At 46.2% G+C, this 17,863-nt stretch overlaps 1 protein-coding gene across 3 annotated transcripts in view; it reads right to left on the bottom strand.

Moving 5' to 3' along the window:
* The window catches only part of ARHGAP23 (Rho GTPase activating protein 23), a 180,547-nt gene that overhangs the window by 141,934 nt on the left and 20,750 nt on the right, over positions 1-17,863 (bottom strand). The window contains exon 1 of one of the 3 annotated variants that reach the window (XM_082197158.1): positions 2,328-2,468. The exons of the other annotated variants lie outside the window; for them this stretch is intronic. Coding sequence (XP_082053284.1) covers positions 2,328-2,390 — 63 coding nt within the window. The 5' untranslated portion in view covers positions 2,391-2,468. Of the gene's footprint in view, positions 1-2,327; positions 2,469-17,863 lie in introns of those variants that run through there. 3 annotated transcript variants of the gene reach the window in all.

A 17,863-nucleotide genomic window follows, 5' to 3' on the forward strand; every position in this document is an offset into this window, starting at 1 on the left:
GAACATGTGTCAGGATGGCGACCAAGTTGAAATAAAGCTTTAAAATACACAGCCCATGAAGGATAGGATAAACTCATGGCTGTTCATGCAAATATATGATGGGAAAGATTGCTACATCAACAGCACGGGAAGTTATAAAAGCAAATTGCACTTTTGGGATGAGGTAGGGGAACACCTGTTTTTTAAAAGAGCATCCCCTGGGATTTTCCAGGAGCAAGGGGAAATGTTTAAGCAAGCAACACCTTTGCAATGGCTCCCAAGGCCAATATGACCTCAGAGCAGAAGCCAGGACTTAACCATGGATGATGTGCAGAAATAATCAAAGAACAAGATTTCCCAGGACATGTGCAGAAGGAATGCACGTAATGGCAACCAGGTCCCTCATATCGCAAGACAGGCAAACAGAGCTTCCTGGTCAGAACATGCTGTTAGCTTCCAGCATGTGCCCTCAAAATGCCTTCCCTTGGGCCTGACCCATGTGGGCAGAAGACTGATGAGGGAATGGGCTTGTAGCATGGACTCTAGGGCTTTGTGCAGTAAGTGAGGGATCATGCATTTGATCCCCTGAACTGTTTGTTTTTTTAAAAACTTCTATGCAAGTTAAAGAAAGAAGGAATCTCAGGAAGCCTAGAGCCTCTCCCCTTGCAGGTTTTCTAGGGAAGTTGTACGTATATGCATTTTACAGTGGGGAGTATTAAAAAAATACAAACCACCCACCTGTGGTTACAGTGCCCAACACTGCCATGATCAGACACTTATTAAATGTGAAATGAGGTGGGGGGGGATACATTCAGAAAGCTAGCATGGAGAAAGGTGATGGGGAAGCATGCCTGGCAAGAATGGAGACCTGAAACAAAATTAATCAGGAAAGCTCAGAGGCAGATCCACTGGATTTGATGAGGGGCGGTGTTACACTGCAATACAGGGCAATCCTCAACTAGTGCCCATGTCAAAACCATACACACCTCAAAAGATGGGGAAATAGCTCTATGGAACATCTACTCCTGCAGCAATTAGCATTGCCAAAGGATGACAGAGACATGTGGATCCCCTTCTTGAATGCAAGCAAATGAACCATGGATATTCCACAAGTCAGGACCCACCTGAAAAGCACCCCAGGTTCCTGCTGAGAGCACTGAGCAGCCACATGATCCACACCCTCTTTGATCCCACCGATCTCAGCCAGTAGCCAAACTCACCTCCCAAGTAGCTATTTTCCTTCCTGTTTTCCTGAATCAGCAAGAGTCTTTGATGCTAGCATACCAGCAAGCTTCAGATCCCCCCCAAAAAAAGCCTATCCCTGAACCATAAAAAGCCACAAGCATCAAGGCCACACACCCCTACCCAGCTATTAACTCCATCCAAAGGACAAAGGCGGGGGGACCAGAGAACATACCGAAACAAGCCATTCTGCCCCACCTCCCGTTTTCCATGCCAGCACCATGCCTACATCACATGCCTTATACTGAGACAGGCTAACTCAGTATTGTCTACACCAGGCAAAGGCAAACTCAGCCCTCCAGATGTTTTGGGACTACAACTCCCATCATCCCTGACCACTGGTCCTGTTAGCTAGGGCTTGCCAAGGTTCCAGGCAGAGGACCTTCACAGCTTTACCTAGAGATGCCAGGGACTGGACCTCGTGCAAGACATCTGTGCTGCCACTGAGCTACAGCTGCGTTTTACTCCAGAATTTAAAAACAAAACACTAAACCACGTTGGGTTCCAAATTCACAGGCACTACCACAGATTAGAATCCCCACTTTGCATATGTTCACATTCCCACAGCTGAATCACCTTGAGTGGGGCAAGGATGACAGGACACCCCCAGCCCTACCTGTAAATGCCAAGAGACTGAACCCAGAGCCTTCTGCACTCAAAGCAGGTCCACCCTTCACCACGAACACACACCCTTCTTCATCCCCATCCCCATCCCCACCCCCACCCCCAGTTCATCCAGTATTAGCTTCCAGCACTTGCCCACTATCTTTCCTCCCAGTAAATTCTCCCTGGGATCACAGAATTGTGGAATTGGAAGGGACTACCAGGGTCATCTAGTCCAACCCCCAGCAATGCAGAAATCTTTTTTTGCCCAACACAGAGTTTGAAGCCACAGCCCTGGGATTAAGAGTCTCCCTAATAGCCCCTCTTGATCCTCCAAGCCCACCCAGCATAATCCTTCTCTCCGCTCCGGGTCAGGCTTCTCCGCAAGCCTGCCCAGTTCGACCCAGGGCCGCCAGCCCAGCTTATTCAGCGCAGATGCACAAACACACACCCCACACACACACCCCTCCGGACCCACTTTCCTTGCCCCGCCGCGGGCTCACCTCGGGACTCCTTGGCGGCGGCGGCGGCGGGATCCCAACCAGGCAAAAGGCGACTCCATTCATCGGGCGCGGCGCTGGCCCCGACGGGGCGTACGAGCGGGGCGGGAAGCGAGAGCCGGCGGCGGCAGCAACAAGCAGCAGCAGCAGCCAGGCTGGAGAGACTTTCGCTCGGCTGGGCCAGGCTGCCCAGGCAGCTCCGCCTCTTCCACGGCAGGAGGAGGAGGGAGAAGGGAAAAGGGAAGGCCGCCCGCCCGCTAAGCCGGCCAAGGGGCGGAGGAGGAGCAGCAGCAGCAGCGGGCAGGCGGGCCAGCCCCTCCTGGGGTGGACGGGCAGAGCAGTCGGGAGAGACCCCCGCCCCGGAGGGGGGTTTTTCGGGGGCAGGCGGCGGAGAGGGAGAAAAGGGCGGGAAAGGGGAGACGGAAGCGCACACAGGGGGCGAAAGGGACGGAGCGGGGAGAGAAAAGTCGAGGGCTGGGGGGAAAGAGGCCGCCAGCCCAACCGGGAAGGAGACCCTCCCTCGAGGCAGGGGCAGAAACACGGACGTAGCCAAGGAGGGGCAGGGGGGCAGGTGTCCCCCAATCAATAAAAAATGTATAACAAACTGAGGTTCTGCCCCCCCCCGCTCAACAAAAGGCCTGCCCCCACCCAACAATAATCCTGGCTACGCCCGTAGGCAGAAAGGCTGGCTTGGGAGACGCAAGAGAAAGGAGCACGAGCGGGAGGGTCCTTGGAGATCGGGGCCGGTGGTCTCTCTCACACACAAATGAACAGAAAGACGAAGAGGGGTCCTAGAAAAGGGCTTCTAGGGGTCCTAGAAAAGGGCTTCCCAAACGTGGGTCTTTAGCGGTTGTTGGACTACAACTCCCATCATCCCTAGCTAGCAGGACCAGTGGTCAGGGATGATGGGAACTGTAGTCCAAACAGCTGGAGACCCAAGTTTGGGAAACCCTGGCCTAGAATAGAGGGCACAGCTGCACCAGGCTGTGCTAGCCCTACTCAGAGTAGACCCACTGAAATAAAGGCATTGAAGTTAGTCGCGTGCATTCACTTCAATGGGTCTATCACTTCCAAAAATGGGAAGTTTCTTCCATTTCAGGGTAAAGGAAACACACTTCCAGGTGACATCTGAGGACACACAGCAGTATTAAGGGGTGGGACCACTTCAGTTCCCAAAGGCTGGGAAGTAAAGCGAGTGGGGATCAGCCACAACTCCCCTCTCTAGGAGAAGAGGAGCGCCCCCCACCCCAATGTTGAACCTGTGTTTAAAGTTCAGTTCAATGCCTTAAGCCTGCGGATGAACACAGCCCAAGACAGGAGGAGCAAGTCTTGTTTAAGGGAAAGGCTGGCCCAGAACAGGAAGCTCAAAGGCCAGGGAATAGAGGAGATACCAGCACAGTCCGATAGAATAGCATACAGGACCAGCTAAAGGGGCAGTGTGGGGTGGGCAGGGAGGGGGGCAGGAGAAAGAGAAAGACAATGGGCTGTCACAGCCAGGCACAGAAAAAACTGGCAATCTGAGGCCTGGCATCAAAGAGAACCCAGGGGCAGGCAGCCTGGTACGGACAGTCGGATGCGCCAACTATGCGCTGGTACAGGCTGAAGGAGGTTCATCACAAGGCATAGGTCACGGGGTGTTGTGTGTGTGTAAGGTTGCAGCAAGGATTGGCACATCCCCAGTGGTAGCAAGGAGGAGGAGCTACACACAAGCCCGAGATGTGGTGTGAGGGATTTATTCTTGGACCCAGGGAGTCTTTTAAAAAAATAATATAGAAGCACCAGTCTTCAAAGGAAGGCAGAAATGCATAGCAGTGGATAATAATAATTCTTTGTATTTCCACGGTACGTTTTCATGTGATCAAAGCATTTTACATACACTGTGTTCATAGCCTGTCCAACAGCCCAGAACAGCAGAACCATTCCAGATTTTGAAACAGGTTGTGTGGGTGAAGGAGCTGAGACACAGAAAATAGTGGAGGAGGCAAGATTTGAAATCAGGTATCTCCCAGCTCGCTTTCTTAACTGCAGCGTCATACACCAGAACTCAACGTCCTTGATTGGCGTCCGCTTTTAGGGGCTGGAGGACCCATCCCTGAACACAAGCAGCAAGAGTTGCCGTGGACTGAGCACCCACAAGCCCACCTGCCCCATTGTAGTGTTGGAGGGGCAGGAATGATCTACCAAGGTTGCCCCCTTTCTACAGCCAGGCAAATTTCCCCAATGCGTCAGGGACCTTCACTGCCCCAAGTCATTTTCCTGTCCTTCCATAAGAGGGGATGTGAGATCATATCCTGGCTAGTCAGTTAATCAATCAACTCCTCACGACGGGGGCGGGGGGAGGGAAGCTACGTAGCTGTACAGATGCATGGCATGTCTTCCCCCATCTCCCCAGCTTTTAAACAGGAACAGTCTGGTCCTTCACTGTATGATGCACAATCCTAGGAGCAGTGTGCCATCGGGGCAAGGCCTTAGGGCAGATGGCCAGCACCCCACCTCCAGAGAGGAGCAGGAAAGCCCTTCCCCCCAAAACGCAGGAGGGCTGGCTTAACACATTTTGAAGTGAAGCAATACATGTTTACTATCTAAAGATAAGTCCAGAGATTAAGGTCTGGCGCAACCTCAGAAGTCAAGAGGGACACAGCCAGCTCAGGCATTTACCAGGGCCCTGGCAGAGAGAGAGAGCCAATACCCTAATGCAAAGCAAGCCTTGCTGGATCACACCAAAGACTCATCCAGCCCTTCCTTGCCATTTCCCCACCAACAGACATTTCAGGGTGTCCTGTCTCTGAACGTGGGAGGTTCCATATAGCCATTGCGGCCAATAGCCAGTGACAGAACCCACCCTCCATGAACAGGTCTGGTCCACTTTTAATAGCAGATACTACATCTCGCCACAGAGTTAATTCCAAGGCAAATTATATCCACCGTTCAAAGTAGTCTTCTCTTTTCTCTGTTCTCATTTAGAGTGCTGCCAATCAACTTGGCAGTGAATGATTCAGGATCAGGGGGTAGTGCAGGCAACTTACTTTATTTTTATTTAATTAATGGCTGGTTGCATCTATAAACATACGCTTTCTGGCAAGGCACCTGAGGTGGTTTACAGTTCAAAATACTACAAGCAGCAAAATGGTAGGATATGTAGAGAGAGAGAGTTCCTTCAGGCCAGCAGTTCCCTTCTGAAACAGGTTCTGGGTTCAAGACTTCACAATATCCTAGGAATGGGGGACCTTAGCCCTGAGGGTCAAATGAGGCCCTCAAAGGCTCTTGCTACATGGGCCTCAAGACTCTCCCCTCAGGACACACTCACACTGCAAGTCGCTTCCTTCACCAACTCTGCTTTTGTATCAACCTCCTTCGGTGTTTTTCACCTGTCTAGGATGTCTCCTAGAACTCTTGCTTTCCAAAGTAGGGGTGGGGGGACTAGCCTTCCATAGAAAGGTAAAATTCACATTTACTGCTCTTCCCACTACTGCCTCGGGCATGTGGCCCCCAGAAGGCTGCCCAGAGTGGAATGTGGCCCCCATGCAGAAAAAGTTCCCTCACTTATGCAATAGCCCCACCCTTTCACAAGGGATTCCTGCCTTCTAATTCCAGGAACCTGGTTGTTGTTACAGAGGGACGAGCAAGAACTCTGCACTTGTTCAGAGTGACTCTTTGGTAATCCATGCATTCCAGGGCTGATGAGCAGTGGTATTTTCAAAATGGACCCATGTGCTGAAAAAACTAAGCTGTGGTTGAGAAGGGGGGAACAAAAGGTGTAACCATGATTTATCAGTTCAGCGCACTGTGGGCATCTGGAGTTAAGCCTCACAAAACTGAGGGCCGGCACGTAGCTCAGATTCCACAGCTGTAAGACTGTATCCTATTTTGTATTATTTGATCATAGCTCCCTTTATCTAGAAAGGGGGAAAAGAGAGGAATAATAACAAAAAATGAAGAGAATCTACGCCCTCTGCTGGCTCTGGAGTGCAGCACAAGTTAGCAAGGAAAGTGGAGGAAATCTTCCGTTTTGGGGGTGAATTGAGGCGTCACCTTCCTACCTCTTCCCAGCTCTAGGAGTTCAAGGCTGGATTAACAAAAGGTTTGGCTGCCACCCCTTTGTAGTTTTCTTCCTGGAGGGAGAGCTACTTTCCCTTCACACAACAAAGAGAGTGGCGCCCCGATACAATAGGCAGCAAGCCGCAGATTAAAAATATGATAAACATAGAGATACCTTGGTAATATGGCAGTTTTCATTCCCAAAAAGGATATTACAGTTCAGCAGGGGGAGCAATTATCTGAAATCTATGTTCAGAATGATTCACTTTCAAGATTTACAGAGGCTGGATGAAGCACAATTCCTGCCAGGGGCTGAAGCACGCTAGCCAAGTGTTTGAACTGGACACAGTCCCATTCTTTGGACACCCATGCCATTGCTATACAAGCTCCTATAGCTTTCTTTATACTGTACACTTAAAAAAAATATATTCTAGTATGATTTCTACTACAGAGCACTTTACTGTATACATATCTCGCAGGTAGTGTTTGAGGACCGGGACATTCGCAGGGGAAACCAAAGTGCTTGTTTACAAAGCTATTGTACTACCAACCTTACTACCGGTATATGCTTGTGAAACATGGACCACTTCTAAACGCCATCTCCAGCTCCTCGAAGGATTCCATCAATGGTGTCTCCCAAAAAATTTACACATCACTTGGGAAGACAGGCGAACTAATATCGGTGTACTGGAAGAAGCAAAGATCACCAGTGTTGAAACAAGGATTCTTCAACATCGACTTCGTTGGACTGGTCATGTTGTGCGGATGCCTGATGATCGCCTTCCAAAGCAACTACTCTATTCCGAACTTAAAAATGGAAAGCGTAATGCTGGTGGTCAACAAAAGAGGTTTAAAGACAAGGCAAATCTAAAAAAAAATGTAGTATAAACACTGACAACTGGGAAACACTGGCCTGCGAGCGCTCCAGTTGGAGAACAGCCTTTACCAAAGGTCTCATGGGCTTTGAAGACACTCGAACTCAGGACGCAAGGGAGAAACGTGCTAAGAGGAAGGAACGCTTAGCAAATCCACACCGTGATCAACTCCCGCCCGCATACCAATGTCCCCACTGTGGAAGGACATGTGGATCCAGAATTGGCCTCCACAGTCACTTACGGACTCAATGTTAAAACCGTGCTTATGGAAGACAATCTTACTTGGCTACGAGTGATCGCCAGAGATTATACCTGCCATCATTTATAGATAACAGAAGGGGCCTAGTATTCGATGGCTGCCCTGTATTGGTTCAGCTACAGGGAATCCTTAGCAGAGGCAAACCTCTAACAGCATCTATATTTTCATTTTTTTTTTACAAAATGTCAACCAATCAACAGTACAGTATCTCTTACGGACAGGGCCTATTCACAAACAGGAGGCTTAAGTAGTCCAGTAGTCCAGCTGTTTTTGGACTACAACCCCCATCATCCCTAGCTAGCAGGACCAGTGGGTCAGAGGTGATAGGAATTGTAGTCCAAAAACAGTTGGAGACCCAAGTTTGGGAAACCATGGTCTCTAGATTTATGCCTATACTGTGTTCCACTTTGATTGTGACAACATTTTCTTAGCCATAGTGGCTAGGAATGTAAGTTGGAAGTCCCCAGTTCAATCTCAGGATGGGAAACCTGTAGCCTTCCAAAAGTTGCTGGACTACAATTCCCATCATCCCTGACTACTGGCCACGCTGGCAGGGGCTGATGGGAGTTGGAATCCAACACCTGGAAAGCCACAAGTCTCCCATCAGCACCTTAAGCAAATCATTATCCAATCAGATGTAAAATGGGGATATAACTGGCCTGCCTTAGAGAACTGAAATTATAGATATAAATGCTTCTTCAACATTGAAATATGCTTTAGAAATGCTGTTTTGTTCTTAAAATAGAAAAAGGGAGGCAGGGAGAATGGGAATAAGACTGTGCATTGTATTTTAAAAGGTTTTGGATGTTATCTACACACTCTAACATAAGAAGCAAGCAGCATTCACATTTGAAAGTGCACCTAATTGATGACTGTAGTTTCTAAAGAACGGATATCCAAGACACGCCATTGAGTTTCCACAGAAAACCCACTGAGCAGGAAAGTGGACACGCCATAGAGATGAGGACACAGGTTTCACACATTCTCAGTTACATAATTGTACAAAGGTAGACCGCTATCCTACACAAGAGTCAAAAGGGCCCCCTCTCCAAAGCTGTACATCTATGCAGCTTATTCATCATAAGACCATATCATAGGACTCTAGGTCAGCAGGGGGTAATCTGTATTTTTCCACAGTCCAAGAGAATGCAATGTTTTTACTTGGGTCAGCACAGGCATTAAAAATGCGAGTCCATGCAATGATCACAAGCAGTTCAAGAATACCACTGAACAACAAACCCCAAACCCTGAAAGACTTAATTAGCACAGAACCTTCACTATGACATTTTTTATTAGGTTCTCTTGCTAAATAAGATCCTGCTTCACATCACTGCATCTCTTTTCACTTTTCGGCCTGTCATTCACATTAAAAGGTAGAGAAACCCTATTCAAGGGGAAAGAGGCAACAGTAACTTAGGAATCACATCCAACCCTCTGCCCAATGAGATCTTAGGCATGCCAACATCTTCTCAAAAACAGGTGTGTGTTAGTGTCGTGATCTTCCACAAGAGTCTCAGAGAGTCTCAACATCTGGAGGGCCAAAAGTGCTGCACACCTGTTCTAACAGCCATGCACGGACATAAATTATTTTTCCATCTCCTGGAAAAACACTGTTCCACTCCATAAACTACCAAGCTTCTAGAAAGCTCTGAGTTTGTGGCTTTCAAGGATGCTAAGCAAAATGAATTTATTTGCGTGTGCACAGATAAAAGGCAGAACAGAAATCCATTTATCTTCCCCAGTGCTTTCCCTTATCTCTTAGGAGATATAGTTGTGTACTACAAAAAGCTAAGTGGTCAAAAAGTTTTGGATTACACTCTTGGCTGTATAAGGTTCCTGTTTAGTTGCAAACCAGCATTTTATGTGTGTGTGTGTGTGTGTGTGTGTGTGTGTGTGTGTGTATATATATATATATATATATATATATATATATATATGCAGGTTTTGGTGTCTTCGGGTGTCTTCCCGTGTAAGAGTCGGGGTGTCTGTGCGACGTTTCGACGAGGTCTCACTCGTCATCTTCAGGCTGGTGCTTTCGGCTTCTTGTTACTGGAACAGAGCAGAATCTGGTGTTTGAGTTCCTATAAATACTGTTGAGGGGTGTGGTGTATAGCCTCCAACGTTCTGGGCAGAGAGGAAGTTCCTAGATTAGTGTGCCTCTTCTTCTTTTGTTCCTTAATTACTTGAGGGATATCTTGAGTGATTTCATGAGTGATATTCTGAATACCACTGGGTGGGTCATTAAGTGTAGATTAGTTGCTAAAGCTTTTGTGTCTTGACCTCTTGAGCTTGTGAAGAGTTTTTCTGAGAAGATGGCTGTGCTGCATTTAGTTGTGCTCTGGCTTGGCTTCGTGTATAGGGGCGAGCTGTGGTTTTGTGCCTTGTGCCAGCCAGATCTGTGTAGGGATTGCAGGGGGGTGCAGCATCCGGAGGTGCCACTATAGTTTGGCTACTGGATGGAGTCTGTAATATGTCTGTGGAGAGGGTCTGGGTTTGGGTCTGGTGTGGTTGATTGGTGACGGCGTTCTGTGTGCCTCTGGTTCTGGTGTCGGTTTTTGTGGGGAGGGCTAATTTCCAGATGTCTGGCAGGCGGGACGTGTCGTCACGCTTGTTCATGTTGTGAGGGTGTTTCTCTATCTCGATGGCTTCCATGATTATTCTCTTGTGGTGATGTTCCATGTTAAAGAGCAATTTGGAATCTGCAAAATTAATTTCGTGTCCTGTTTCTTTCATGTGTTGGAAAAGAGAGGAAGTTTTTTCTTCTTTTTTGACGGCATTCTTGTGTTCTGCGATACGTGCATTTATTCGTCTGTTTGTTTGTCCAATGTACGTGGCTGGGCAGACTTTGCAGGGTATTTCATAGACCCCTTGGTTTTCCAGCTGGATTTTGTCTTTTGGGTTTCTGAGGATATTGGCTATTTTTTGGTTGGTGCAGAAGGCTGTTTTGATATTGTGTTTATGGAGGATTTTGCTGATTTTGTCTGTAGTGCCCTTGATATAAGGAAGGAGGGCCATGCCATTGTTTTCTTCTGTGTCTTGGTTTTTGGGGGGTGTTTCTTTTTGGATTAGCTTCGTAACCCTGTTTTTCTGGTATCCATTGGCGATTAACACATTTGAGAGATTCTGTAACTCAGTTGTCAAGTGGTCTTTGTCAGCCAGGCGTTTGGTTCTGGAGATGAGAGTCTTGGCTACGGAGTTTATTTGTGCAGGGTGGTGGTGTGATTGTGCATGTAAGTAGCGGTTGGTGTGTGTTTTTTTCTGGTAGATAGTGTGTCCTAGGGAGCCATCAGGTTTTTTGTAGATTAGGACGTCAAGAAAGGGGAGTTGGTTGTTGTCTTCTATTTCCATAGTGAATTGTATTTTGGGGTGTAGGCTGTTGAGATGTGTGAGGAAGCTATCTAGTTTTTCTTTCCCGTGTGGCCAAATTACAAAGGTGTCGTCAACATATCTGAGCCAAAGTTTGGGTTTGTGTTCTGACTTGTCTAAAGCATTGGTTTCAAAGTGTTCCATGTACAAATTTGCGATGACCGGTGAGAGGGGTGATCCCATAGGTGCTCCTTCTATCTGTTTGTATCTTTGTCCATTTGTTACCTTTGTAATTTGGCCACACGGGAAAGAAAAACTAGATAGCTTCCTCACACATCTCAACAGCCTACACCCCAAAATACAATTCACTATGGAAATAGAAGACAACAACCAACTCCCCTTTCTTGACGTCCTAATCTACAAAAAACCTGATGGCTCCCTAGGACACACTATCTACCAGAAAAAAACACACACCAACCGCTACTTACATGCACAATCACACCACCACCCTGCACAAATAAACTCCGTAGCCAAGACTCTCATCTCCAGAACCAAACGCCTGGCTGACAAAGACCACTTGACAACTGAGTTACAGAATCTCTCAAATGTGTTAATCGCCAATGGATACCAGAAAAACAGGGTTACGAAGCTAATCCAAAAAGAAACACCCCCCAAAAACCAAGACACAGAAGAAAACAATGGCATGGCCCTCCTTCCTTATATCAAGGGCACTACAGACAAAATCAGCAAAATCCTCCATAAACACAATATCAAAACAGCCTTCTGCACCAACCAAAAAATAGCCAATATCCTCAGAAACCCAAAAGACAAAATCCAGCTGGAAAACCAAGGGGTCTATGAAATACCCTGCAAAGTCTGCCCAGCCACGTACATTGGACAAACAAACAGACGAATAAATGCACGTATCGCAGAACACAAGAATGCCGTCAAAAAAGAAGAAAAAACTTCCTCTCTTTTCCAACACATGAAAGAAACAGGACACGAAATTAATTTTGCAGATTCCAAATTGCTCTTTAACATGGAACATCACCACAAGAGAATAATCATGGAAGCCATCGAGATAGAGAAACACCCTCACAACATGAACAAGCGTGACGACACGTCCCGCCTGCCAGACATCTGGAAATTAGCCCTCCCCACAAAAACCGACACCAGAACCAGAGGCACACAGAACGCCGTCACCAATCAACCACACCAGACCCAAACCCAGACCCTCTCCACAGACATATTACAGACTCCATCCAGTAGCCAAACTATAGTGGCACCTCCGGATGCTGCACCCCCCTGCAATCCCTACACAGATCTGGCTGGCACAAGGCACAAAACCACAGCTCGCCCCTATACACGAAGCCAAGCCAGAGCACAACTAAATGCAGCACAGCCATCTTCTCAGAAAAACTCTTCACAAGCTCAAGAGGTCAAGACACAAAAGCTTTAGCAACTAATCTACACTTAATGACCCACCCAGTGGTATTCAGAATATCACTCATGAAATCACTCAAGATATCCCTCAAGTAATTAAGGAACAAAAGAAGAAGAGGCACACTAATCTAGGAACTTCCTCTCTGCCCAGAACGTTGGAGGCTATACACCACACCCCTCAACAGTATTTATAGGAACTCAAACACCAGATTCTGCTCTGTTCCAGTAACAAGAAGCCGAAAGCACCAGCCTGAAGATGACGAGTGAGACCTCGTCGAAACGTCGCACAGACACCCCGACTCTTACACGGGAAGACACCCGAAGACACCAAAACCTGCATTCCTGTACCCGTGAAAATCTACGAAAGCAAATATATATATATATATATATATATATATATATATATATATTTTGCTGGGGTGGGGTAGATTTAGTAAACACTCAATATGGATGCTGCTCCAGGAAATAAACATTTTAGAAAACGGGGAACTATCTTAGATCAGTCTTTTTAAATTAAACTTCAGTACAGTCATCTCTATCCTTTCTTCTGTGGAACTCAAGGCAGCACGCATTGGTCGTCTAACACCAGAAACTGACCATATCCATGTTTGTATAGCTTCAGGAAGCTTGCTGCCTCACACACCACCTGGGCACCCCACTGATCTGTCAAGTCTTTTCTGTTCTTGGTCATTTAATGAAGACTTAAATCACTTAAGTAAAAATCAATCCATCCCATTTCATGTGTGAAGAAATGTTTCCTTTGATCGGCCAGGAAACTGCCTTCTAATGAGTCAGACCATTGGCCTAGTTCAATATTATTCACACTGGGCTTTTCCCATCCCTACCTGGAGATGCCAGAGTTTGAACCCGGGACCTTATGCATGCAAATTTGCACCCTGCCTCTGAGGTACATCCCTGCTTCAGCTACTGATAATCAGTTCTGCGGGACCCTTGAGCTCCAAGGCTGGATCTATACTGATCATAAAAACGCTTTTTAAAATGTTATTTAGCTCTCAATGCGATTTTACATTGACGGTTTTACATTGCTCTACAGCGCCTTCTGGTGTCGCATGTTTGCAGCACATTTATAACCCTTTAACTGACCAGTATAGATTAGTCCCAAGTGCTTTGAGATACTGAACTCTACTGAATTTTAAGCCGATAAATATTTTGGTTCTATGAAATGAGGGAACAAGAGTAGCTGTAGATCAGTGGGAGAGGATGTACTTTGCATTCAGAAGGTCCCAAGTCCCACATTTGGGACATAATATTCAGATGGCAGATTGGGAAAGGTTATGGAAGTCAGATTTGAAATTTACGGCATGTTGTACAGTTAAAGAAAATTATATAAAAATGATGTACCGGTGGTATTTGATTGATATTAAGTTAGCAAAAATGTATAAGACAAGTTCAAATATCTGCTGGAAATGTAAAGAAAAAGAAGGTACCCTTTTCATATGTGATGGACTTGTAATAAAAGCTTTCTGGGAGATGATACATAATGAAATGAAAAAAAAAATGATTAAAATTGTTAAGAAACCAGAAGCCTTTTTATTAGGAATTACAGGTACTGATATACCAAAGGAGCAGAAAAGACTCTTCATGTATGGAACAACCACCGCTCAGATGTTATTGGCCCAGAGTTGGAAAGAAGACAAAGTCCCTACCAGAGACGAGTGGCAAACCAAGCTGATGGACTATGCCAAGATGGCAAAACTGACTGGAAAACTCAGAAACCAAGAGGATAAAAACCTTATAAAAGAATGGGGAAAATGTATGTTATTTAGGAGACCATTGTAAACAGATGGAAACAAGAGCCGGATTTTGACTCACTTGTAGTGCAAAAATTATTGTGGACAATATGGTTTGATATAAAAATTGGAGTACGGATAAATATGCAGTTGTCGATGCTTAAAATGAGGCCCCATGGAGGGGATGGGGGGAAGTCTCAAGATTCAGAGAATCTATTTACAGTAGTACCTCAGGTTAAGTACTTAATTCGTTCCAGAGGTCTGTACTTAACCTGAAACTATTCTTAACCTGAAGAACCACTTTAGTTAATGGGGCCTCCTGCTGCCGCCGCGCCGTCGGAGCACGATTTCTGTTCTCAACCTGAAGCAAAGTTCTTAACCTGAAGCACTATTTCTGGGTTTGCAGAGTCTGTAACCTGAAGCGTATGTAACCTGAAGCATATGTAACCCAAGGTACCACTGTATAGAGATTTGTTTTTTACAGTTTGTATTCATTTATATTTTCTATTTGTAAAACCAATAAAAAATATTTCGTAAAAAAAAAGAAGGTTCCAAGTACAATCTCTGGTATCCCCAGGCTGGGTAAGGCTGCTCTCTAAAACCAAGAGGAGCTGCCGCCAAGCTGGGGTATACAGAACTGGGAAGACAGTGGATCTCTGGATGTTGTTGGACTCCAACTCCCATCAGCCCCAGCCAATATGGCCAATAGTCAGGAGTGATGGGAGTGGAAGTCCAACAACATCCAGAGGGCCACAGGTCCCCCATCTGTGGGTCCAGACAATAACAAGGAAGATGGTCTGACGGTCTTGAATGAGTATAAAGCAACTTCCTATGGAATACCCATGGCGAGCATTGTGCTGGAGTGAATCAGGCAGGAAAGATCCAGATGCAGAAATCCGGGTTCCTTGTAAATGTCCCAGGCAAAATTCACGGAGTGCTTCTCCATTTGCTCAAACAATTGAAACCACCTCAGCTCTGCCCGATACCTTGTAGAGGCACTGCCAGTCAGAGCACTTATATGCTTATTATAATGTTTATTAAAATAACCAAAGTGCTTTCCTTTTTTAACCACCACCACCCCTCATAAAACAACGTTTTTAAAAAAGTACACAACACTGCCAACAGAAAGTTTAAAAGTCAGAGAAACAGGCCAACAAAAAGCCAGCTATTCGCTGCCTTGTGGTTTATAATCACTCCGCTCGAGTTTCACTCTTCTGCTGTGTTCTATGTTATCGTTTCGCTCGATATTGTTTTCCCGGCTTTTGCAAGCCGCCCCGGGAGCTTTGAAGGGCAGCAGAAGAATGTTCTGGAAGAAACAAACTCATAAATAAATAGAAACAGTGGATGCCTTATCTTCGCGGCTTTAAATGCTCTCTTTCTCTCCCAAGCTGTTTTAATAGTAGTCTGCTTTGGAGAATGGGGACATAACAAAAAGGAAGGTTATCAACTCCAAAAGAATAAGTGGGATGACATTCGCTGCAAGCTCAGTGTGTACTCAGTGAGAAACAGGGACTGGAAATAAGATGGCACTGGAAGGAATGTAATGGCCCATGAGTGCATCTCTGAGCTGGGAGAGACAAGCAGGAAGACTATTTCAGATAGTCATATCAAAGGTGTATCTGTGATGCACAGGCTGAACTTCTGGCATGCACTAGAGCTTCAGACAGTAGCTAAGGTCAATCACCAGGTAAAAAGAAGAGGAGGAAGAGGAGGAAGGATGTTGATGATGATTGTGTACCCCACCCATCTGACTGGGTTGCCCCATCCACTCTGGGCAGCTTCCAGCATATACAAAAACATAACAAAGTACATTACACATTAAAAACTTCCCTATACAAGGGCTAGGTTGTGTGTCTGTTGTGCCATCTCCCCCCCCCCTTTTTTTTCTCTTTTCCGTCCCTCCTCTTTGAATTTATTTTACCTCAAAGAGTATTACTTCTTACTGAAATAACTAGCATCTTGAAGAGCAAGGTAGGAAGAGGGCAGGTAGACACTGTTGTTCTTGGTAACCGAGTGGGGAACATCTGTGGCCATCCAGATGTTGTGGGACTCCCAATCTCCATCAGCTAGCATGGCCAATGGTCAGGGGTGATTGGAGCTGGGAACCAGCAACATCTGGATGTCCACAGATGTTCTGCACTGCTGGCACAAGTCCAGTCAACAGCTCTTATTGCCTTCTGCATTTGCATTTATCTTGCCATATAACAAAGTCTTACATTGGTTGTCACAAGAGGTGGGGATACTAAAGGGCTCTCCATAAACCTGAATAAAACTACTCTAACCAACTGCTAATAAAATAAAATAAAAATAAACTGAAGAGCACGTTTTCCTAAGTTGTTCCCACTTACAATCTTGGGGCTTTTGTTCCATGTGCCACAACCGCCACCCACATGGGGCCTGGAAGAAGCAAACACATTCCTTTTCCCGACTTTTTAAATATTTCCCTGGTTCCTCCTCACCCCAACCATGCCTGTCCTATCTTCTCTGCCCTTATTTCAGGCGGGGAAGAATTCACAATGGAAATTTCTTCCTTCAAGGGGGGAAAACAGGGCAAAGGAGCTGCTGAGCAGCTTGAACCCTTTTTTCCCTCTCTTTTCTTCTCGTGTCATCGCATCAGAATGGCTCTGAAAGGGTTACTGAGGACCAGGGCTCAGATCAGTGGCAATCTTGGATAAACAAGGGAAAGCAGCTGACAAGAGCATGGGAGGCTAAGAGTGGTCTCTCTTACAGGAGACAGAAGGCAAGGGTGGATTAAGGCTTATGTATACCTTATGCTGACCCATATTTTGGAGGGCTTTCTTGACCTAACGAAAATTGCTGCTGCCTGATGATTAACTACTGAGCATCTATTTACAGCCAAACCACCACCAATACCCAGCAAGACAGGATCAGGTCTAAAGACCTTTGGAAATCATGGCAGTGTTGCATCAGCACAAACAGAAGCACCCACTTGTGCACTATTATTACGTAAATGGCGCGTTGCAAAACACACCTGCCAAAGAGATTTTAAAAAATAACCCGGTTTGGAGAGGTCCCAGATGATGCCGGCAAGCTCCCATGAAGAGGAACTGCTAGGTCCAAGCGCCTGCAAGATGAAATACAGAGGGACAGCCAACATCGTGTCCTCCACATGTCCCTGGGACTCTCAACTCCCTATCAGCTCCAGCCAGCATGCCCAATGGTGAGGGATGATCAGAGATGTAGTCTGACATAACCTAGAAATCACTGCATCTGCTACCCGTTGTAGAAATTGCAGAATCACAGTCTCTGTCTCAGAAGGGTCAACAAATTCTGTGCATGTCCAGACAAGAGTGATGGTTAAACTGGAGCAATGGTCTGAACGCATAATACCAATCCTGGCTTGACTGCACTGACTTAATATCTGGGCCCAAAATGCTGGTTTTGACCTACAAAGCCTTATGGATCTCAGGACCCTAATATCTCAAGAGTCACTTCTTTCCGTATGAACTAACCCAGACCCTGCAATCTTCATCTGAGGCCCCTCTCAGTGTGCCCGCTCCATGGAAGGTCCAGAAAATGACAACACAAGAACGGGGCCTTTTCAGTGGTAGCTCCCCACTTGTACAACGCTCTCCCAAGGAGGCTCACTTGGCATTATCACTACACATCTTTAGGCAAGCAGGCAAAAAGGTTTCTCTTCTACCAGGCGTTTGGCTGATTAACGTTCTATGGCTTTTTAAATGCGCATGTGGGAGCGGGGTTACTGGTTTGTTTTTGTTTTATTATGTATTTTTCTGTTTTCTGTTGTGAACTGCCCTGGGATCTTCGGATGAAGGGCAAAATGCACATTACATAATGATAATAATACAGTGGTGCCTCGCAAGACGAAATTAATCCGTTCCGCGA

The sequence above is a fragment of the Podarcis vaucheri genome, assembly GCF_965113315.1.
Source record: "Podarcis vaucheri genome assembly, chromosome: 13".
Lineage (NCBI taxonomy): Eukaryota > Metazoa > Chordata > Lepidosauria > Squamata > Lacertidae > Podarcis > Podarcis vaucheri.